Here is a 23,419-nt window from a genome sequence, read left to right on the forward strand (position 1 = left end):
CAGAGGCGCTCAACACCATGGTCCAGTCTCTGCAGGCCATGGCCCAGTCTCTGCAGGCCATCGCTGAGGGCATCGGCGCCAGTGGCCATGTGCGAGCCGGCGTAGCACTGTCACAGACCGGGTTTGCCAACCCCCTGGGCTCCATGGCTGCAAACCTGCAGACCCCTGTCGATACCAGCACGGGCCTCCAGGACTGGCAGCGCCAGATGCCGGGGGGGCGTCGGAAGGCCAGTCCGTTTCCATCCCCCACCGATGTAGAGGCCTGGGGGCCATCGGGCACCCCGAGGGAGGAGGAGGTGGTGTGGTCCGTCCCGGGTCCCCTGTAGGGGAGGTCCCGGTACACCGCGACACCTCGGACTCCCCCCCTTCCGTCCCAGGTGCATCGGGTGGGCAACGGGCAGGACAGGCTGGCAGCTCACCATCCCAGTCGCCCGGGCCGCAGCCTGGCCCATCTAGGCCAGGACGCCCCAGGAAACGGCCGCCAAAGGGATCCAGTGTCAGAGGGCAGGAGTCCACCTCTAGTTCTGCTGTACCGTCTGGGGAACCACGTAGACGTAGTCAAAGGGCCCGTAAGGCCAAACAATTAGACACTGAGTAAGTTGGCACGGGTGCAGGGCACAGATGAGTTTTAGGGGCTAGGGCACGTGCATGAACTCGTTTGGTTATTAAAGTCAATGTTACACCTACAGAAGCTGCCTTTGTGCTCTGTCCAAAGCGTGCGGGGGTGTCATGTACGTTGAGCGTAAGTGTGTGTGTGTGAGGGGTGGTCTTACCTCAGCCCCAGGTACCTCAGCCCCAGGTGAGTCTGCCCCCTTCCCCCGGCCCGCCATCAACATCCCCCGGGCAGAGGACGGGACCGTGCGCTGCAGTGTCACAGCCGCATGCAGGGATGGTCCGGGTGGATGGTGGTACTGTGGCCATGGGTCAGACATAGTCCAACGCTGTGGAGCCAGGAGCTCACCGCAGGGCGGGTTGTCATCATCCTCCATGGCCTGCAATAGACACGCGTCCACCCGCAACTGTGTGAGCCCGGCCGTTGTGCCGCAGATGGATCGGCAATGGGGGGGGTGGTGTGCATGCGGGTGGGGTGGGTGGGGTTGGGAGGTGGTGAGGGTGCTGGGTGGGTGGATGGTGGGGGGTGTGGGTGGTCGGCTGTTGCCATGGTGTGCGGTCTGTGGCCATACTACCCGATTCCCACGGCCATCTAGTCAGTGAAGCGGGCGGCTATCAGTCTGTCCCGTGCCCGCTGGGCCAGCCAGTAACAGTGGACAGCCACCCGCCTGTGTCTAGCCCGTCTGCCCTGACCATTGCCCCCATCCGGGGAGGACTGCGCCTCTTCCTGCTGCTCCTCCACTCCGCCCTCCTCTGCCTGCGGCACATCGCCCCTCTGTTGGGCTATGTTGTGCAGGACGCAGCACACCACAATGATGCGGCCGACCCTATCTGACCGATACTGGAGGGCGCCCCAGAGAGGTCCAGGCACCTGAAATGCATCTTCAGCACGCCAAAGCACCTCTCTATCACCCCCCTTGTCGCTACATGGGCATCATTGTAGCGGTTCTCCGCCTCATTGCGTGGCCTCCGTACAGGCGTCATCAGCCACGATCGCAATGGGTAGCCCCTGTCGCCCAGCAACCGGCCCCTCAGCCGGGGATGGCGTCCCTCGTACATGCCGGGGATGGATGACCGCGACAACACGTATGAGCCGTGTACACTGCCTGGGTAACGGGCGCAGACCTGCAGGATCATCATGCGGTGGTCGCAGACCACCTGTATGTTCATCGAATAGGTCCCCTTCCTATTGGTGAACACGGCCCTGTTATCTGCAGGTGGCCGCACGGCGACGTGCATCCCATCGATCGCGCCCTGGACCATGGGGAACCCGGCCACGGCAGAGAAGCTCACGGCCCGGGCATCTTGGCTGGCCCGGTCCACAGGGAAGTGGATGGCATATAGGGCATCTGTCACTGCCCAGATGCACCGATGTCTGCGATATGCCGGACAGGTCCCCACTAGCCTGGAATGACCCCATTGCATAAAAGTTCAGGGCAACCGTAACCTTGACGGACACGGGGCGAGGGTGTCCCCCGCCAGTGCCACGCGGTGACAGGTGTGCCAGCAGGTGGCAGATGTGTGCCACGGTTTCCCGCCTCATCCGGAGTCTCCTCCTGCATTCCCGGTCCGTGAGGTCCTGGTATGACTGCCGGGGCCGGTACACACGGGGCGCCCTCGGGTGCCTCCGTTGCCGTGGGGCCGCGACGTCCTCCTCCCCCTTCTCGTCCTGTCGGTCAGGTGTCCCTCCAGCCTGGGCGGCTGCCGCCTGTCCCTCTGCGGCAGCCTGCGCCGCCTCTCTGGCATGCTCCGGCCAACATCGCTGGATGATCGGAAAACATGACTGCCTGGTGGGGGGGGGGGGGGGGGGGGGGGGGGGGGCGGGGGGGGGGGGGGGGAACGACCGACATGTCATCATTGCCCATATCCCCTCCTTCCCCCCAGCCAGGTGGCATGGACCGCATGGGTCCAACTGTTGGAGGATGGCACCTGGCCAGGTGGACCAACTCACTTGCCCCCCCATCCCCCTCCCCGGCATGGACCCCCCCATCCCCCTCCCCGGCACGACCCCCCCCCCCCCCCCCCATCCCCCTCCCCCCTCTCCGGCACAGACATCCCCCCCCCATCCCCCTCCCCGGCACGGACCCCCCCATCCCCCTCCCCGGCACGACCCCCCCCCCCCATCCCCCTCCCCGGCACGGACCCCCCCCCCCCATTCCCCTCCCCGGCACGGACCCCCCCCCCCCATCCCCCTCCCCGGCATTGGACCCCCCCCCGGCACGGACACCCATCCCCATCCCCGGCACGGACCCCCCATCCCCCTCCCCGGCACGGACCCCAACCTCCTCCCCGCCACGGACCCCCCATCCTCCTCCCCGGCACGGACCCCCCTCCCAGCACTCCCCCGGAGCCCAGCCCACTCTAACCCCCCCCCCCCCCCCCCCCCCGCCGCATACACACACACACAACCCGAGACACACCTCTCCCCACACATTCAGACTGCGGCCACGCCATCGCCTGCCCAGCGGCCAACCCCCCAGGCCGTCACTCACCTACACGCTGGTCGGCGTGAACCTGGAGCACAGGTTGACGCCGATGAAAAGGAGGTTTGATGACCGTTCACGTCGACGGGACTTCGGCCCATCCGGAAGGGAGAATATCGGCAGGCCGAAAATCGGCTGCCTTGCGCAGACCCGTGCCATTCTCCAACGGCAGCGGCGACATTAACGCCCCGCCGACTTTTCTCCCTTCGGAGACTTCGGCAACCGGCGGGGGCAGGATTCACGGCGCCCAATCTTCCTAAAAGGACTTTAGAGAACCAGATGGGTTTTAACAACAATCGACAATGTTTCCATGGCCATCATTTAATTCCAGATATTTTATTGAGTTTAGATTCCATCACCTGCCATGATGGGATTCGAACCCTGGTCCCCAGATCATTATTCTAGGTCCCTGGATTACTAGACAAGGGCCAATACCAGTATGCCACCGCCTCCCTCCACCGCTGCCTTGTGTTATTTGCTCTTGCCTCACAACCTTCTATTCTTAATTTACAAGAATATCTTTTAATCCTACAAATTTCAGGTCTATACACATAATGCAATGTAATCACTATTTCAGCTTTCAAAATAAACTGCTGTGAGTTCTCATTCCTATTTTGTTGTTTGTTTTATCCTGTAATTCAAATATCCTTTAATTCCTGACCCTTTAATTATGCTGCTTTGTTGGATGTAAACTCTAAAAAGAAGGAATTATAGTCGTTAATCTTTGTGACAACTACTTGTTTTTCTAATCAGAATAATCAGTAGGATTGTTTAAATAAGTCTTGAGGCATGAATGGATCTCGTTCTCTTTTTTCTTAGGTAAAACATTAGCATGCACCTCTGGAAGAGGCAAAGATGTTTACTTTGGGTCAACATAAGATAAATTACGGTGTTTTTTCTTTGAAGGTGTGCATTCAAGGAATGCAAGGAAGTACCCAAGCTCAGGTCCTAATCACGATCAGGAATTTACAGCACAGGGAACATTGGCTGTGAAGCTTTATACCCTCCCACCCACCCACCCACCCATGTGATGAGGCCTCCAAACTAAGGCTGGAAATGAGATTTACCCGCCCATTAACATGAATGAATAAAATATCTCAAGTTGGCAAGTGCTCAAGCTGAAACCCTTTACCAAGGTCTACATGTCAAATTCCTTCAGTTCTCTGTTAAATCTTTTCTGCCATTATATTATTATTATGGACTTAGATACGAACATTAAGCATATAAGACAGCAATATACTTCACTGTGCACTGTGCTATTTTTAAATTTTCACAGGAGTTTCGAGAATAAATTCAACAGGATGTACAATCTCTCATGTAGCAATAAATTCCACATCAACATTTTGCATTTTCAAGCTTAAGTTCATTCAACGGGTTTAATGCATCTTGGAATTATTTATGTTATTAAATTAGTAACTTAATCCAGATAAACCAATTAATGAATAGAACTAAAATAACTGATTTATTAAAAATATTTCCATTTACTCACCAATTAATCAGATAAATTAATTAACAAGGTTCGCTAGACATGGCATAACTGGAGCTCAGAGTTGTTCAGCTGCAGTGCAAGATGCAGATGTTGCGGAGCATCAGGGAGGGGGAAGAGTTACCTGGACAGTTTGTTCCAGGGGACAGTAGCACTCCTTAGGTTAAGTCAAGCTTCAAATGGAAGGTCACAGACCTGAAACGCTAACTCCCTGGGTTGGATTCTCCGATTCTGAGACTAACTGCTGACGCCAATGGTGGCGCTTTACGACCACAAAAATGGCTCACAACGGCTACCGATGCCCCATCTGGTGGGGGCTAGCAAGCACGCAGAATAGAGCACCCAGCTCTAGCTGCAGATACGGGCGGAGAATTGCAGGGCCTGTGGCTGTGCATACCTGGCCTGCCAAATACTGACTCCCTTTGACCTGGCTCGCCACCCCCGGACCATCCTCGGACCACCCCCCACCAGTGTCCCCAGCCCCCGACAAAACCCACCCTGCCCGCGTATCAGCTCCACGCCCCCCCCCCCCCCCCCCCCCCACCCGACTGTGGCGGCGCTGGACTTAGTCCGCAGCCGCCACGGCGAGTTCCCGAAAATAAATACCACATGCGACTGACGCCGTCGGGAACTTGGCCCACTGGGGGTGGAGCATCGGGGGGAGGGCCTCGGGGAATGTCCTCGAGGAGTACACCGTTATAGAGGGGACGGAGCATCGCAAAAGCGGCACCGCCCCAATTTTGGCGCCAACATGGATTCTCCGGCCGATTGCCGAACGCAATTTCGGCGTCGGTGAAGCCCGCCCTACATCTCCACAGATCCTGTTAAACCAGCTGAGTATTTCCGGCGTCCACTTAATTTTTTTCTTGTATGAGGGAGCAGGCTATTTTGTATCAAGCACGGTGCCATGAGAAAGAGGTAGTTTATAACCTTGCAGGAAAGGGCTAAGGAAGAGTATCAATAATATGATAGAATTTTATATTTTGAAAATGATTTTGTCAAGTCTGAAATTAGAGTCTAAAATATAAACAAAGCAATACCGAGGTATGAAGGGTGATTGGCTGTGGTAGATTGAAACTATATCAAAAGAAAGACAAGCAATGGCTGGAATTTAAATAATTTATATATTGCTTAAAGGAAACATAGATTCTTTAAAGTTCAAAAAAACTCACAGAACAAGTTGTGAAACGGTGGCTAACAATAGGATTTAAAGATGGTGTGAGCTCAAAGGAAGCAGCTTATAACGTTACCAACAGCCTGAGGATTAAGAGGATTTTAGAATTCAGCAAAGGAGGGCCAAGAAATTAATAATAAAAGAAAATATGAGAGTAGACTAGCAAGAGACATAGGCCGCGATCCTCTGGCCACGCTGCACCGGAACAGCAGCTCACAGTGGCGCAGTGTGGCCGGTGAAAGCGGAAGACCCCGCTCCCGGGATCTACCTGGCTCGCATTTCCTCGCAAGATTCAACGCAATCCTGCGAGACGTTGCAAGGTGACTCCCGCCCAAAATGGGCAGAATCAGCTTTTGGCAAATCTACATATGAGAGCGAGGCCCTAAGCCATACTCTAATGTGCAGATTTCCGAGGTACTCGAGGCTTTGGGATTCAATCCCTTCGCCTCGGGGACCTCGGGCAAGCGGTATTTGGTACTGGTCCCCACAAATAGAGACCAAATGGAACAGCACTCGTGAGGGTCTCCAACAGGATCAGAGGCCCCAGCTGCATGCCCCTTGGGTAGGGTGGTGCCCTGCTGCTGGTGCCACCTGGGTAGCCTGGCAGTGCCAGTCGAGCACCATGACAGTGCCACCAGGATGCCAGCCTGGCACTGCCCAGGTGGCACTGGCAGGGGCACTGCCATGGTGCCAAGCTGGCATTTTCTGTGTGTGCACGATCTGGCTGGGTTGCTGTGTCTGGCTGGGGGATCTACCATATTGCATTCAGGCTGGGGGGCGGTGGGGGGGTGTGGGGATAGATCGGCGATTTTTTTTGTTGACCTTGGTTCGCTACAATGGGGGGGGTTTCCGGCGAGCAGAGCTCCCCATTGTAAAAGATGGGGCTATGTGCCTTATCGGCCACGCGTTCCCTGTTCAGGCACTAAATGGCCAAATATGCAACCGTAGGAATATACGAACAACTAGTGAAGCCACTACTGGTGGATGATCAGGAAAAAGGGATCTCACCAACTCCCTAGAGTACAGAATAACAAGTGACATGGCAATAACAGAGCCAGAACATCATCCAGAAGAACAGCTAGTGACAATGTTTCTGCGAACCATGAGGAGAACTGCTTGATTTAACAACCACGTATATAATTCATTTGCAGAGAATAAATAAGAAGAAGAAAAAAGTTTGCTAATACACAAGAACAGTTGTGGTCTAGTGGGTAACTCACCGACACAGTATAGTGCATGTAAAATTGTCTGTTGGTCATTACGAAAAGGGTATGTCTGGAGTTTGAAATACAATCATTACTACATGTCCTACCTGGCTTGCCATAATCATGTGGCATCTGCCATGAGGGAATGTCTGGGGGCAACCATGATGGTTCAACAAAGACATTGCACTAAAAAGACTACTCTTTGAGCTTGAACATATGAAGAGTGACTGCTCAGAAAAGATAATGAAGGACCACTAGCACACATGGCACCAGAGCTCAGTGAGAACCAGCATCTTGAGGTGAGAAAATGAGAATAATGGGGTGGAACAAAATGAGTTTTAAAATCTAAGTGAAAGTTTTGAAATTACTCTGTATAAACTTGTAAAAACAAAACGCAAAGCAAAACTATGGTAATCAAGGAAGCAATGTTGAATGCACACTTACCAGTGCTTCTCTCAATACTTCTTCATGTGGGTTAGCCTTTTTAACATGGTACCCGTGCTCCTCGAGGAACGCATGTCTCTGGCTGCCATTGGCCAATTTATCTTGAACTACTTCTATTGGAACCCCTGGTGCTGGCATGGGCTGCAGACTGAGCAGAAGCTCACACGGGCTGGAAGTGCCCATATGTGTACAAATTATGCCATTTAAAGGAGTAGTCAATTTATCAAATTTGCACACTATGGGCGAAATTCTCCGGTATCGGTGCGATGTCCGCCAACTGGCGCCCAAAATGGCGCAAATCAGTCGGGCATCGCCCCGCCCCAAAGGTACGGAATGCTCCGCATCTTTGGGGGCCGAGCCCCAACCTTAAGGGGCTAGGCCCGCGCCGGACGAATTTCCGCCCCGCCAGTGGGCGGAAAAGGCCTTTGGTGCCCCGCCAGCTGGCGCGGAAATGACATCTCCGGGCGGCGCATGCGCGGGATCGTTAGCATCCCCGCGCATGCGCAGTGGAGGGAGTCTCTTCCGCCTCCGCCATGGTGGAGACCGTGGCGAAGGCGGAAGGGAAAGAGTGCCCCCACGGCACAGGCCCGCCCGCGGATCGGTGGGCCCCGATCGCGGGCCAGGCCACCGTGGGGGCACCCCCCGGGGCCAGATCGCCCCGCGCCCCCCGCAGGACACCAGAGCCTGCCCGCGCCGCCTTGTCCCGCCGGTAAGGTAGGTGGTTTAATTTGCGCCGGCGGGACAGGCATTTTAGCGGCGGGACTTCGGCCCATCCGGGCCGGAGAATCGCGGGGGGGGGGGGGGGGGGCGATTCCCGCCCCTGCCGAATATCCGGTGGTGGCGAATTCGGCAACCGCCGGGGGTGAGATTCACGCCAGCCCCCGGCGATTCTCCGACCCGGCGGGGGGTCGGAGAATCTCGCCCCATCTACAAGGAATTCTCTAACATTTTTCCATTTTTCAATTTCACAGCTATTAGAATTCAGCGCAATGGAGTCAGTTAACTTTTTAACCCCTTAACCCTCAAAAGTTCTGAAATGATTCAAAGTGATACCCTACTGGTGACAGCAGTTATTTTTACTTAGCATAAGCAAGTCTTGACACATGCTAACTTCGGAGTACTGGCATTAAAGTATAACAACATTACCATTACTTGGATAAAAGCACAATTAACTCCTCCCTTGCAATGTCTCAGGTATGGTAACATCAGTCAACGTGAAACTATCATACCCCTCCAATCGCCATGCTTGGGGAAACCTTTCTTTGAACAGTAAAGCCCATGTAAACCAAATTAACCCAATCATTGCCTTGCTATTATCTGAACAGCTTCAACATATAAAACATATCATATACCCATTTGCCCACTAAGACAGGTAGTGACTCAAGATCTCTGACTTTCCACATCGGACTCCTGTCAGCTCAAAAGCATTCTTATGCCAGGCTTAACTAAAGCAAGGAATCCATGGTGACCTTCGCACTGTGACCAGGGCATCTTGTCTAGGATTCAAGGTGCTATTGTTTTTGCCCTCTATCCAGACTGTAATTCTGCTAAGCTGCTATCTTTTAGTTCTCATGCCACCTGGTTTCATGTTCTACTAGATTTCTGCTGAAGTTTACTTTTTAACCATTTGTCCAACGAAGACCCAAATCACAGTTTCACATCAAATCACCCCTCAGCTGCTTTTGTGCAGGATTAAATCAAAGCAAATCGTTCAGTATACCAATGAAATTAACGTGTACGCTCTGTCAGTCAGAGGACGTTAGCCCTCGTTCATTAGCCAAAAAAACCCAACATAGGGATTTCCCAGGATTTTTACACTGGTGAATGCGGAAAGCAAGTTCTTGACATTGACGATAGGAGAGAGCTGAAATCATTGATAAGCATAAGCCAGCAACGTTAAGGGTATGTTAGGATCAACTGGACATAGTAAATGGCTTGCGCTGTTGGTCTCTGTAAATTTTCTGAGCCAATTGTTATGGGCCAGGGTTTAGAAAACCCCAAAGTGTATCATGGAGTACACCTGACCCACAACTTTTAATAGATTTAATAGATGGGAGCACACGGCCCACTCTACAGGTGCGGTGCAGCAGACATCTAACAGTATTTGTTGAAGCAAAACAATGTTTATTCTGTGAACTCAAGTTAACCTTTTTAAAAATATACAGTGAACATCTTAGCAACCATCAATTCAAATACAACCCCCAAAGAATACAACACTAAGTAATCCTTAATAAATTCCCAAACAACATCCAGAAGACAAAAGACTCTTTTAATACAGAGATCAGGTTTAAATTCTCTAATGAGAGCAGTTATCCCTTTGAAATCACCCAAATGAACACTCTTTAGCTTGTAGAGATATCCATGCACATCTGCTGGCTTTCACTGCAGCTCTTCTCTCTGAAAACAAAACTAAAAACTCACTCTATTGCAGCCTGCACAAAAACTAAAGTAAAGCAGACAGACAGCCCAGCTCCACACACTCTGACAACACTGCAGTAATAAACACCCATTTCTTAAAGGTACACCCACTATAGTTATTCTATAAAAACACCCATTTCTTAAAGGTACTCTCACATGACACAATACTTCCAATAGGATCAGCATATGGTTTAAACAAAAATATTCTGAAAACAGCCTGATATGATTCGGAGTAAACAAGAAACATGTTATGCCGTTAATCATAATTATTTATCACAACCTATTATTTAAAGATGCCACAAATATTGGGCATTCCCTTTAATGCAACAATGATGAGAGGTAATTAACCCTGAATGTCACTGAGGAAAACTGCAGATCAACATGTGGCAATAAGCTACATTGTGGACGCTTTTATAAAGTTGTTTGCTGGGATGGAATGGGTCACCTTGGGCTAACTGTCTTTCCCACCTGTTCAGTTAAGTAGGTTAAAATCCTAAATGGTCAGCTCTGGGCAGCTCCCAGGCGAGTAAGTAACCTGTGTGAGTTTAATTGCCTAGCCATCTGGTTCCTGCCTCCTCAAACATTTTCTGAATTAGGTATCTCAGTTATTTTTCTTTGAAATGATGCAAAGATACAAGTGTGTCCTCCAAGTAGTGAAAGTGCAATTTATCCAATGTGTCAATACTTTGGATTACATAATTATAGCAGCAAATGTAAACATATATTAAGCATTTCCTTGTTTTCTGCAGTAACTATTGAAAGGGAAAACATAAACAAGATAAAAGACAATCTGAAGTCAGCTGGCTCAGTAAAACAGAGGTATCAGCTCCTTTGCAATTTCTATACTTTGAACTAATAAAGATTAGACATTACAAAGAAAAATCAGCATAAAATTCCCATTTTCCACTCCGGGTTGCAACTTCCTGCTTGTATTGTTAGCTTGAAGCACAGGAAGAATAGGTGAGGAAGACTTGATTTGCGATGATGCTTCTAAACAAAAACATATCGCTGACAGCTTGTAAAAGGGTTTCACAGAGTTATTCCACTGTAAATTCTGCAAGAATGGATCACAGTTGAAGAGGATCAAAAATCCACAAATGTGAAGCAGTGGCCACTTTCACCCCACATCTGGCAATATTTGCACCTGCTTCTTCTCATGTGGAAGAGGGTGAGTAATGCACAAGTATTATTAACACCTTCTTTCAATGCATTTCTCACCCAACAAAATTTTGGTCATACCATTCACATTTTAAAAATGGGGCTATTGATGAAACAATAAGAACCAACCTGAAATATATCTGAAATTTGGGGCCTACTGGTCAAATTCTGTCTACATCAACCAAAACGTTCAGCTTCAAATCCAATTGAAATTCCATTTAAGTGAACTACATCCCCTCAATGGCTAAATATCATTGTGTTATTCAACTTGTATTTCAGGACACCTTTCCTTCATAGATCTCTTCGGCCTACACTTTCCTGTACTTCCTTCACTATGCAACATTCCTTGCCAAAAGAACAAACCGATGATCTGTTGCTGGTCCTTTACCATCATTACGTTGAAATCAACCTCTAAAGTGGCGATATGAAAGCAGCTCGTAGAGATACTCACTCTCATGCCTTTTTGGGAAGCTCCTGCCATCTTCCCCTGGGCCTCTCCATATGACAGGCTGCTGAGATAAGGCACTCAGCAGAGATGGAAATTGAAAATGAAAACCGGTATTCCCATTACTCTGTGAAGCAGCACCTTGCAATCATCTCTGGCATTCAAGCTATTTCTGCAACAAATGGAGCTCCGAAAAAAAAAGTGCACCATTTGTTGCTAATTCAGTGGCATTTGGGACAGAAAACAAAAATCCCCACACCATCGCAAAGTTTGAAAATCTACTATTCTCAAAAGAGAGGAGACATGTACTAGCAATTATTGTAACCTTTGATGCTGATTAATTTATGAGGCTAGTAACGTAAGTGTAAATATTTGATGAACAGGGGAGTGTTACAGTGGTTTTGTTTGCTCAGTCTTCAATTGCCTTTTTTTGGATAAAAGTTACAAACAATAACCTAAATTTGTAAGCAACATATAATCTTGCTCAACCTACTTTCAAATTGCTCTTGGAGAGCGGCACTGTCCTTTACCAACCAGCTGGTCATCACAACAGCCAAAGAGACTTCACAAATGAGGCAATATATAACCTCCAAACTACGTAATAGACAGTTAACACGTTGTTGCTCATCAATAATAAAGCTGACACCATTTGAAAGGCAAAATAGGTCACCCTAACATCTTAGAAGTTGTTACAGCGGGATCACAGAATTATTACATACAGCACATAATAGGAGGCTCGCAAAGTATGCCCAAATCAACTTGGATTTAGGCTGTGGAGCACTTTCCATTAGAAGAACTAATCTCTAACTAGGACTGGCATCTGTTCTTCCTGCTTTAGACCCTATTACAGTGACAGGCTTCATTTATAGTTGATTGGAACTGCACATTCGCAGATGTAAAAACAAAAGGTTCAAAATAAACCTGATGTTTCATTTCCTAAATGACAATGTATCAAGATGTATCAAATAATAATGAAAGGATGGAGAGGGTATATGTAGCTTGTTTAATCTAAACTCCTTTCTGATTTATGATCTATCCATCTGTTTTTTTGTGCAATTTTGTTTGCTACAGTGGATCTGCTACTAAAGCGTTCACCTTTCTTCCACATTTTGGGAATTGATCCTGGTGGACAATATTGATCGCTATCTCCTGCCTTTCACCAATCCCTCCATGATAAAAGCTCCTAAAATTATTTGCATGTTTAAGATTAATCCATAGTGTCCTAAAGGGAAATAATTTCCTTTTAGCTTGGTAAGTAAAAAATGTGTAACAGATACAACTGCACTAATTGCCTTTAATTAAGCAGTTGAAAAAAAAGGCAGAAGAATTAATCAGCTTTTAGGTCAACATCGACTACTGCTCTGACAGATATTTTGTCATTTTTGGAAAAAAGACTAACACGATATGATAATTAAATTAACTATTGAGGCAGTTAAAATTTTACTCATGTTTGCCTGTACAACATGACTTTAGCGATAGGATTCTCCATTTATTGCTGTGCATTAATAAACAGCTTTATCCACAGGGGAAATGAGGTTTGCTGCATGGTAGTTGCAAAATATCAAAAGTAACAGCTTTAAATTATTAACTATTATTTGATTGCATCAACAAAATATCGGAAAGCAAGCAATGCAACAACAAAATAAATTAATATAATTCTTATATTGGAAAATTCACACTCTTTAGCTACTATTTTGATCAAAAAACACTTACCCAGGAGACATTTTTGACTTTAGGCGTTTTAAGCATGGCAACATGCAGAGTCGGGATGACCAACAACAGCCCCACCAGCATGGAAAGCTTGATGGAGATGTCCAACTGTTCCAGTCACCCAAATCTATATAGTTCCTTGGTTTGGTTAATGGAGGCACAGCGGTAGTTAAAATAGATCGCAACACATCGAGCCATGTCCACTTTTGGAATTGCCGCTAAAATACAGTGGCTGTTCCCAAAATACCATTTAAAATATATAGTCAACAGGCCATTCAATGCAATAAATCGTATTATCTTCACCACAGAAAGGCCAATTCTTCTATCCCATGGTAATTGTCACAAATATGGAGTTGAGATGAGACACATCACATATCTTTGACTTGTCAGAAATGGAGCTGGCGTTAAGATGGACACCGGTGTGCCCAATTACGCACAAGCTTTAATGAAGACTTTGAGACTGTGACTTACGCAAGCATTAGGATATAAATAAATACTGAAAAGGACAGCCACTGGGAAGGACTTGAAGGGCTGTTGCTGGTGTCTTCAGTTTTCTTTGCTGCATCCCATAACGATGCTAAACTTCAGAAATATTCAGTGCCTTGATCCATATGATACGAGCTGTCTGCTCTCAGTTCACTTAATAATGCATGGGAAAAGGCAGTTGAATCCAGATGGTTTTTACCTCACATTACTCACTAGTAGCTGCATGCGTCACATAGTACACCTGGTGTGAACGTGGCCCCACAGTTAAAGCCAAGTAACCTGACAACCAGCAATAATTGTTGAAGGGGAAAGAAAGGAGAGACAATTCACCTGGAAAATTGATTCCAATCGTTCCCATCCTTCCCCCTCGCTCTCTCTCTCTCTCTCCTGCTTTCTTGCTGCTCCTTCCCATCCCACCCTTTCTATCTCACGTCAATCTAGATTACTTAAGTAGATCCAGGCTAAATTTTACAACTATCAGTACTGATTAGTGTGAGTTGACTGAAGGCAGATTATAGACAAGGGTCTTTGTCTTCTCACTTAACCAGCAGGTCAGTATCATTTGCAAAGTTCTTAGTTCCCCTCACCACGGGGCCCGGATTAATTAATTTTAAATAAACAATAATTGCTGAGTTACAGATTGTTCCTGCAGAAAATACTGCTTTAGGAAAAACTATTACAAACGCAACTTATAAACCAAAATGGATGATTTATGTTCGATATGACTGTTTAATACATTAACTATTTACCCATATTTGCAGTTGTTATAATACCTATTCATCCACAGAACCTAGAATATGTTGCGCATACTGTGGAGAATACATGCATATCAGCTCAGAATGTCTTACTTTTAAGTGATGAGGTATCATTTTGGGATGATAAGCTACAGAGCATGTTAAATTGATTGTTTTAGATTGCTAAATTATAAACACATGTATATTTACATATAAAATCATAAAATATCACCTTGCTCCAGACCGATCGGTGCACCATTTCTTAGCCTCGAAAGATTTTCTCAGTCTGCAGAGAAATGCCTGGAACATACATTCACAACTAGAGAGTAGTTGTTTCCATGACAACTCTCACCAGATTCCAGTGTTGAAGAATAATTCGAAAGCATCGATGATAGAAGGGTAATGAATTTGCATTTTTCAGTCATTGAGTCATAAGCACTGTTGTCTCGAAATTACTGGAGCCCTGCCACCGGTGGAAATGTAAGACTTCCAGCTGCAGGTTTGGCTCAGAGTCTACCCCATCCTAAACCCCAGGGACAGTCATTTACATAAGGGGGTGGAAACCTGCATCATCTATGCTGCTTCATGGTCATGCAGGAGCTGCATGAATACCTGTCACAGAGTGAAGAATGCAGCCCTATTGCAGCTGAACATAGAAGGCTTCTTAAAAAAGACCTTTATTGTTCTTTTATTACACCTGGAGAGGCAATGCCACTATGGATAAGATGTATATTTTAATTCCCTCGAATTAAAATACCAAATTCCAGTTCACCAAATTCCTTCATTCCTATGTTCGCTGACTGATATTAGCTTCCTGTCCACCAACAGATCAATTTTAATATTCTCATTCTCCTGTTAAGATAGCTCTGCAACCTTCTTCTGAATTTGGGCCTGTTATGCATCATCCACTTCCTTCGTGCCACCATCTGAGGCTATGCCTTCAGCTATCAAGATTGTAAACTCTGAAATTTGTTCCCTAAACCTCTCTGTGTCTCCACCTCTGCATCCTTCTTTAACACTCTCCATCAAACCTAACTCTTTTGATCAACATTTCAGTCACCATCTTTGAGGCAGTGTCAATTTTTCTCTGATTATTTTCCTCTGAAGCTCCTTGGGATATTTTACTACATTAAAGAAATGTGATCAATGCAGCACCAAACCCCCAGGGGAAAGGGTTGAAGACCCGGCTGAAAAACATCTCATCCCGAATTTCAATTACTTCACCTGGACTCTACTCCAGAATCCAAAAAAGCGAAAGCCTTTAACAACGACTAAAAGAAGAGTTTAGGAAGAAGAGACATATGGACTCGAAATGTTAACTCTGTTTCTCCCTCCGCAGATGCTGCCAGACCTGCTGAGTTCTTCCAGTAATTTCTTTTTTTTTGGACGCGTTTAGCGGGTGTGTTTCCCGACGCTTGCAGTGCCGGGAACGACTCTGCCATTAAACGGGACTCTGCTCCTTTTTTGGGCCTTGGTGAGGGGCGTCCCACTGAGGCCGCATATTTCTTGCACGAGAGACCTCGTCTGTGCAGGATGGCACCCCGATCCTTCGAACCAGCCACAGTCTTCAGATCCCCCCAACTTATCAATTAGGGAGTGCTCGAGTCCCCCTACACCCCATCTCATAAGGGCAGGATGTCCCCGGGGCCAATCCCAGGCATGGGCAGCCTGGCACTTGGCCTTGTTAAGTCACCGGGTCGGGCGCGATGAGGCCAGTAGATCGTGCCCCTTGAATCTGCATAGCATCCTTCATTGCAGCCAATGAAGAATTTTTGAAATTCAGTCACAGTTATAAGGTAGGAACATGAACCTCTTGCAACTTCAGCACATTTATAACCAGTCTGCCATCAGTTATATGACAGGAGGGAAAAATACATGCGGTAAAATACAACTTTAGCAAGAATGTCAGCCAAGTCCTCAGGAATTGGCCCGCTAGCCACCCTGACCAGTTTGCCTTCCCATTAGTTGAATTAGTATAACAGACAGCCAATCCACTAATATAAAGTTGAAAGCTACAGATCATTTCCCAGTACTGCAGGACTTAAATAATCAAAGCTGGAATCTGAGTGAAAAAGGCAATAGACTGGAAACTCAATCCCTGTCACCCCAGCTGCCATAGGTACCTCTAGATGGGATTCATCACCCACAAAACTTTAGCCACATAAGTTAAAAGTTGATCAGGCCGAGTCATGAATGTTTCTTTCATAACGATAAACACCTTTATAATAGCCAATAGGATGCTTTGCCCATATGGTAGGAGGATTTCATGAGATTCAATAACCCTTATGTGACAAAACGTACCCACCCAGCCACACAAGATATGGGTATCTCATTGATCTTAACCCAGAATTCAGAACCAGAGCTTGTGTCTCCGCTGACCTGAGCTGTCTGGAGCGGAGGTTGAACTTTGATTGTCGAGCTCAGAAGTCAAATGCGAGGACTTAGAGGTGGTGGAAGCAGGTCCAATAGTGATGTTTATGGGGCATCTTGACAAATACATGAATAGCATGGGAATAGAGGGATACGGAGCCCGGAAGTGTAGAAATTTTAGGCTAGATAGTCAGCATAGTCGGCGCAGGCTTGGAGGGTCGAAGGGTCTGTTCCTCTGCTGTGCTTTTCTTTGTTCTTTGTTCTTTGTTCGTTGTTCACTAAGCCAAAAATATATTACAATTCCACGCAGTGCCCATTTAACTCACCCCACACTCCAAACTACCAGTGGGAGGGCAGCAGTGGGAAATCATACTGGATTAAACATCATCTAGTGACCACTAAATGAATATTGCAAGACTTGATATACACCTGTTTATCATGTGAGTAGGTAATGTGTGCTTGTCCAGTACTTCCCCGGGGCGGAGAAACTACGTCATCTTCTTCACAGCCTTCAACACGTCATTGATGACGATGAACATCTTGCCAAGGTCATCCCCACACCCCCACTACTTGCCTTCAAACAACCGCGCAACCTCAAACAAACCATTGTTTGCAGCAAACTACCCAGTCTTCAGAACAGTGACCACGACACCACACAACCCTGCCATGGCAATCTCTGCAAGACGTGCCAGATCATTGACATGGATACCACTATTACACGTGAGAACACCACCCACCAGGTACGCGGTACATACTCGTGCGACTCGGCCAACGTTGTCTACCTCATACGCTGCAGGAAAGGATGTCCCGAAGCGTGGTACATTGGCGAGACCATGCAGACGCTGCGACAACGAATGAACGGACATCGCGCAACAATCACCAGGCAGGAATGTTCCCTTCCAGTCGGGGAACACTTCAGCAGTCAAGGGCATTCAGCCTCTGATCTCCGGGTAAGCATTCTCCAAGGCGGCCTTCAGGACGCACGACAACGCAGAATCGCCGAGCAGAAACTTATAGCCAAGTTCCGCACACATGAGTGCGGCCTCAACCGGGACCTGGGATTCATGTCGCATTACATTCATCCCCCACCATCTGGTCTGCGAAATCCTACCAACTGTCCTGGCTTGATACAATTCACACCTCTTTAACCTGGGGTTACCCCGTCTCTGGATCTGTAAAGATTTAATCACCTGCTAATGGTCGCATTCCAAGCATTGTTTGGCACCTTTGAATTTGTCTATATATATGTTTCTGGAACATACCTCTTCATTCACCTGAGGAAGGAGCAGCGCTCCGAAAGCTAGTGACATCGAAACAAACCTGTTGGACTGTAACCTGTTGTTGTAAGACTTCGTACTGTGCTCACCCCAGTCCAACGCTGGCATCTCCACATCAGGTTTTAAAAAGGTTAACTTGAGTTTATGGAATAAACATTGTTTTGCTTTAAAAAATACTTGTCCCTTTTCTGCTGTACCACACCTGTAGAGTGGGCCGTGTGCTCCCCATACCACAATCTAGTAAAAGTTGTGGGTCAGGTGAACTCCATGATACACTTTGGGGTTCTCTAAACCCTGACCCATAACAGTCCCAATAAGACAGCACGATTAGATTACATCGGCCAGCTTCAAACTGCTACCAAGCAAAGACAAGGGAGTTCAAAACAAACAGTAAAACATGTTGCGGTTGATGTACAAATGCAGAGATGCACTACTCTCCCTATAACTCCTACTGTGCACACCACCTGCTTCCATTCATCAGGAATCCTGAAACTATTCAGCCAGAACTCCAGGAGACCCAGTACCTGCCATTCCCATTCTATTTGATATCCATGCTGCCTCTTCAACTCATGGGCACCAGGCAACAAAAATGACTGGCCTTTATTACAGTTCTATTGCTTTTAATGCAGTAACATTCAGAGTAGCATTGCTGGACTGTGAGATACTGCAGATCAACAAGTGCACGGCGTGATAGGTGAAAGGAGCTCAGTGCAAGTCAGGACCTGGGCAGCAGAACTGAAGTTGAAGCAGAGCTGAAATTATTGAGGGAGAAGAAGGGAGGCGATTTCCAAGTGACACAATAGTACTCTTCAAGTACTTAATTGATTTGAGGGCCAAGGAAGGCACTGTAGAAATGCAAGTTTCTTCCTGACCCTTAAAGGTTATTTGGCTCTTCTGTGCTTGCTGGTACCTGTCCAAAAGGCAGGACATTTGTTTTGACCACGAACAACAGGTCATCTATAAATTACTGCTATCAGTCAGCGGACAACTCCCCAATGGCTTATGTGCTGTGTGATACTGAGCTGTACAAACCAGAGAAGTCTAATGTAATCCATAGCCTGAGTTAGTTCTGCAATACAGAAGAGGGGCTTTGCAATTATTACAGTAACCCTGGGCTAGGGACGAGGGGCGGGGTTCTCTGACCCCGGGGCCGGGCTGGAGAATCTCCGTGACCGGCGCGAATTGCGCCACGCCGCCACGCCGCCCCGGCGCCGGGACTCGATTCTCCGCAGAGCGGAGAATCAGCGCCATTTACACCAGCGCGACGCCGGCCGGGGGCCGCTCTATGGCCCCCCCCCCGCCCCGGCGATTCTCCGCCCGGGATGAGCCGAGCGGCCATACCAAAATACCCGAGTTCCGCCAGCGGCGTTCTAACCTGGCCGTACCCTGCGGGACCTCGGCATGGAAGGGTCTGGGGGCGGCCTCTGGGGAGGGGCCTCCGCTGTGGCCTGACCCGCGATCGGGGCCCACCAATCGGCGGGCTTGTCTCTCGGGTTGGGGGCTTCCTTTGTTCCGCGCTGGCCCCTGTAGCCCTACGCCATGTTGCGTCGGGACCGGCGTGGAGAAGGGAGACACCGCGCATGCGGCGGAATCGCGCCGGTCCCACCGCGCATGCGTGGACCCGCGGTGGCCATCTGACGCCGGGATCGACAGCTGGCGCAGCGTGGGTCGCTCCAGTGCCGTGCTGACCCACTGTAGGGGCCAGAATTGCTGATCCTGAGGCCATATTAACGCCGTCGAGTAACGCAACGGCGTTTACGACGGCGTCAACACTTAGCCTCAGGATCAGAGAATCCCGCCCGAGATATATGGGCTGGATTCTCCCAAAATGAGACTATGTCCCCACGCTGGCAATAAACGGTGGAGTTTTACTCCCGAAATTCCTATAAAAAAGTTGAACTAATTCAATGCCCTGCAGGGGGCTAGCAGGGACCCAGAGTGATTCTGGAAGCTCTGGCTGCGGATACGGGCCCCCGCACCTCTGGTTTGGAGTCCATGCATGCGCACGGCAGTGGCCTCCAGCGACCGCGCCGAGCTCCATGGCGGACTCGGACCGTGAAGTCAGACAGAAAAAACAGCCCCCCCCCCCACCGCGATCAGCCATGCGCTCAAGCCTGAAACCGCGCGGATGCAATCCCCGGCCGCCTATAAGGGCACCCACGGTCCCCAGTCACCCCACCCCCGACCAGGGCGGCTGTGGACTGAGTCCGCAATCGCCACGCCAGCATCCCGACCGGCAATAGGTGGTTAATTCCATGCCGTCGGGAACCCGGCCGGTCGGGAGTGGAGGATTGCTTGGTGGGCCTCTCGCGGGTCCCCCGGCGGCGTGGTGTACTCCACGGTCACGCAGATTTTTGGGTCCTGGAGAATCGCCGAACCGGCGCCGGGCCTGATTACGCCGTGAAATTGGATTCTCCGCCCCCGTGCCAACTGCGATTTCGATGCAGGGCTGCAGAGATTCCAACCCATTATGTATCATCAGTGCAGGAGCTTTAAAAGAATGAAGAATGATAGATCTTTTGAATACTCCTTGATAAAATAAAAACAGGAATGTCAGAGCGAAGATTGACTTTACTTGACCTGCTCCAGGCTGGCCTACTCCACAGTAATAATGTGCTACAGCTGGGCTTAAGAAGGGCCATGTGGGACGTCTGGCCCTCACTGGGGCAGATGTCTCACCCCTGGGCTCTGACAGCCAGTTGGACTGGCTGGCAGCACCATCAGCCCTGACAGTACCAAGGGCATTTTAGTGGCCACTGCTGGGACAGCAAAAAGGTGGAGAAGGCCCAGGACTCCTGAAACTGGTAGGCCTGAGGCCTTGGCCAGGGACTGTTTCAGTTGGTCAGGGAGCGATATGGGACTGGCGAAGGGGGTTGGGTTTAAGGTTGGGTATGGTTATGAAGCAGGGAAGGGGTTTGATGTTCGGGGCACCCTCCCAATTCTTGATGATTGAATCTTGCATCCTTCCTGTACTTTGAAGTTTACCACCTGGCTCCCCATACCAAACATTTTATGGCATTGGCAGCGTGTTATCAGGATCAATTGGCTTAATTGTTAACAAACCTAATTGAGCCTTGATTATTTATTTAAATATGGCAGGCAGTCTACTGATTTTGGCACCTGCCCAACCCCCATATTATGGGGGTGAGTTCAAGGGAGGGTGGGACGGGGGTCGAGAGGACATGCCCCTCGGCCAGAAATATGCCCTGTGGGAGCACATAAAAAGCAGCCCAGTGTGTGCATCAATAGGGATATATTACCCACATTTAAGGTTGACACAGTGACACAGTGGTTAGCACTGCTGCCTCACAACGTCAGGGACCCGGGCTTGATTCCGGCCTTGGATGACTGTCTGTGCGGAGTCTGCATGTTCTCCCCATGTCTACCTGGATTTCTTCCGGGTGCTCCAGTTTCCTCCCAAAATCCAAAATTCAAGCGGGCAGCATGGTAGCACAAGTGACTAGCACTGTGGCTTCACAGCGCCTGGGTCCCAGGTTCGATTCCCCACTGGGTCACTGTCGGTGCGAAGTCTGCACGTTCTCCCCGTGTCTGCGTGGGAATTCCTCTGGGTACTCCGGTTCCCTCCCACAGCCCAAAGACGTGCAGGTTAGGTGGATTGGCCATGCTAAATTGCTCTTAGTGACCAAAACATTTAGGAGGGGTTATCGAGTTACGGGGATAGGGTGGAAGTGAGGGCTTAAGTGGGTCGGTGCAGATTCAATGGGCCAAATGGTCTCCTTCTGCACTGTATGTTCTATGTTCTATGTGCAGGTTAGGTGTGGTTAGAGTCATAGACGTCTGCAGCACAGAAAAGGGTCTTCGCCCTATTGCATTTGCGCCGGTCAAAAACAACTACCTAACTATTCTAATCCCATTTTACAGCACTTGACCAGCCTTGTATGGTTTGGCATTGCAAGAGCATATCTAAATGCTTCTTAAATGTTATGAGTGTCTCTGTCTCCACCACCCACTCAGGCAATGAGTTCCAGGCTCCCAGCATCCTCTGGGTGAAAAAGATTTTCCTCACATACCCTCTAAACCTCCTGTCCCTTGCCTTAAATCTATGCCCCTTCTCTCCTCATAATTTTATGCAGCTCAATCTTGTCCCCCCCCCTCAGTTTCCTCTGCTCCAAGGAAAACAACCCCAGTCTATCCAATCTCTCTTCAGAGTTAAAACTCTCCAGCCCAGCCATCATCCTGGTAAATCTCCTCTGCACCCTTTCCAGTGCTATCACATCTCTTCTATAATGTGGATTCCAGAACTGCATACCATATGCCTTCTTAAGCCCTGTATCCACCTGCTCTGCTACCTCAAGGGACTGGTGTACATGCACACCAAGGTCCCTCTGATTCTCATTGCTTCCCAGGGTCCTGCCATTCATCCTCTATCGTGTATTCTCTTGCCTTATTTGTCCTGCCCAAGTGCATCACCTCACACTTATCCGAATTCCATTTGCCATTGATCAGCCCATCTGACCAGCATGTCAATATCCTCCTGTAATGGAAGGTTATGCTCCTCACTATTTATCACCCCACCAATTTTCGTATCATCCGCAAATTTACTGATCAACCCTCCTGCATTCATGTCTCAATCATTTATATAAACCACGAACAGCAAGGGGCCCAACACTGATCATTGTGGGACCCCACTGGACACAGGCTTCCAGTCAGAAAAATACCCCTCGACCATCACCCTCCTGCCATTCAGTCAATTCGGAATCCAATTTGCCAAATTTCCTTGGATCCCATGGGTTTTTACCTTCACATGTGGGATCTTACCAAAAGCCTTGGTGAAGTCCAAGTCGACTGCGTCAAAAGCATTTCCCTCATCTACACACCTGGTCACCTCTTCGGAGAATTCAATCAAGTTGGTCAGATATGACCGCCTCTTAACAAACCCATGCTGACTATTCTTGATTAATCCCTGCCTCCCCAAATGCAGGTTCATTCTGTCTCTCGGAATTGCTTCCAATAGTTTTCTTACACTGAGGTTAGACTGATTAGCCTGCAGTTTCCTGGTTTATCCCTTCCTCCTTTCTTGAAGAATGGTACCACATTGGCTATCATCAAATCGTCCGGCACTCGGACAGAGGGTGGTGGTTGATGGGAAATGTTCAGAATGGAGTTCAGTTACAAGTGGCGTACCACAAGGATCTGTTCTGGGGCCGTTGCTGTTTGTCATTTTTATCAACGACCTAGAGGAGGGCGCAGAAGGGTGGGTGAGTAAATTTGCAGACGACACTAAAGTCGGTGGTGTTGTCGACAGTGCGAAAGGATGTAGCAGGTTACAGAGGGACATAGATAAGCTGCAGAGCTGGGCTGAGAGGTGGCAAATGGAGTTTAATGTAGAGAAGTGTGAGGTGATTCACTTTGGAAGGAATAACAGGAATGCGGAATATTTGGCTAATGGTAAAGTT

The 23,419-nt window shown here is 48.7% G+C and overlaps 1 protein-coding gene across 4 annotated transcripts in view; it reads right to left on the minus strand.

Moving 5' to 3' along the window:
* Nucleotides 1-23,419, minus strand: part of LOC140424913 (voltage-dependent L-type calcium channel subunit beta-2-like) — a 656,293-nt gene that overhangs the window by 338,686 nt on the left and 294,188 nt on the right. Inside the window, exon 1 of one of the 4 annotated variants that reach the window (XM_072508566.1) lies at nt 14,588-14,787. The exons of 2 other annotated variants lie outside the window; for them this stretch is intronic. In XM_072508566.1, coding sequence (XP_072364667.1) covers nt 14,588-14,614 — 27 coding nt within the window. In that variant the 5' untranslated portion in view covers nt 14,615-14,787. Of the gene's footprint in view, nt 1-13,138; nt 13,766-14,587; nt 14,788-23,419 lie in introns of those variants that run through there. One more of the 4 variants, XM_072508561.1, reaches the window with a different exon arrangement.

Source organism: Scyliorhinus torazame, chromosome 6 (genome assembly GCF_047496885.1).
Source record: "Scyliorhinus torazame isolate Kashiwa2021f chromosome 6, sScyTor2.1, whole genome shotgun sequence".
Classification (NCBI taxonomy): Eukaryota; Metazoa; Chordata; class Chondrichthyes; order Carcharhiniformes; family Scyliorhinidae; genus Scyliorhinus; species Scyliorhinus torazame.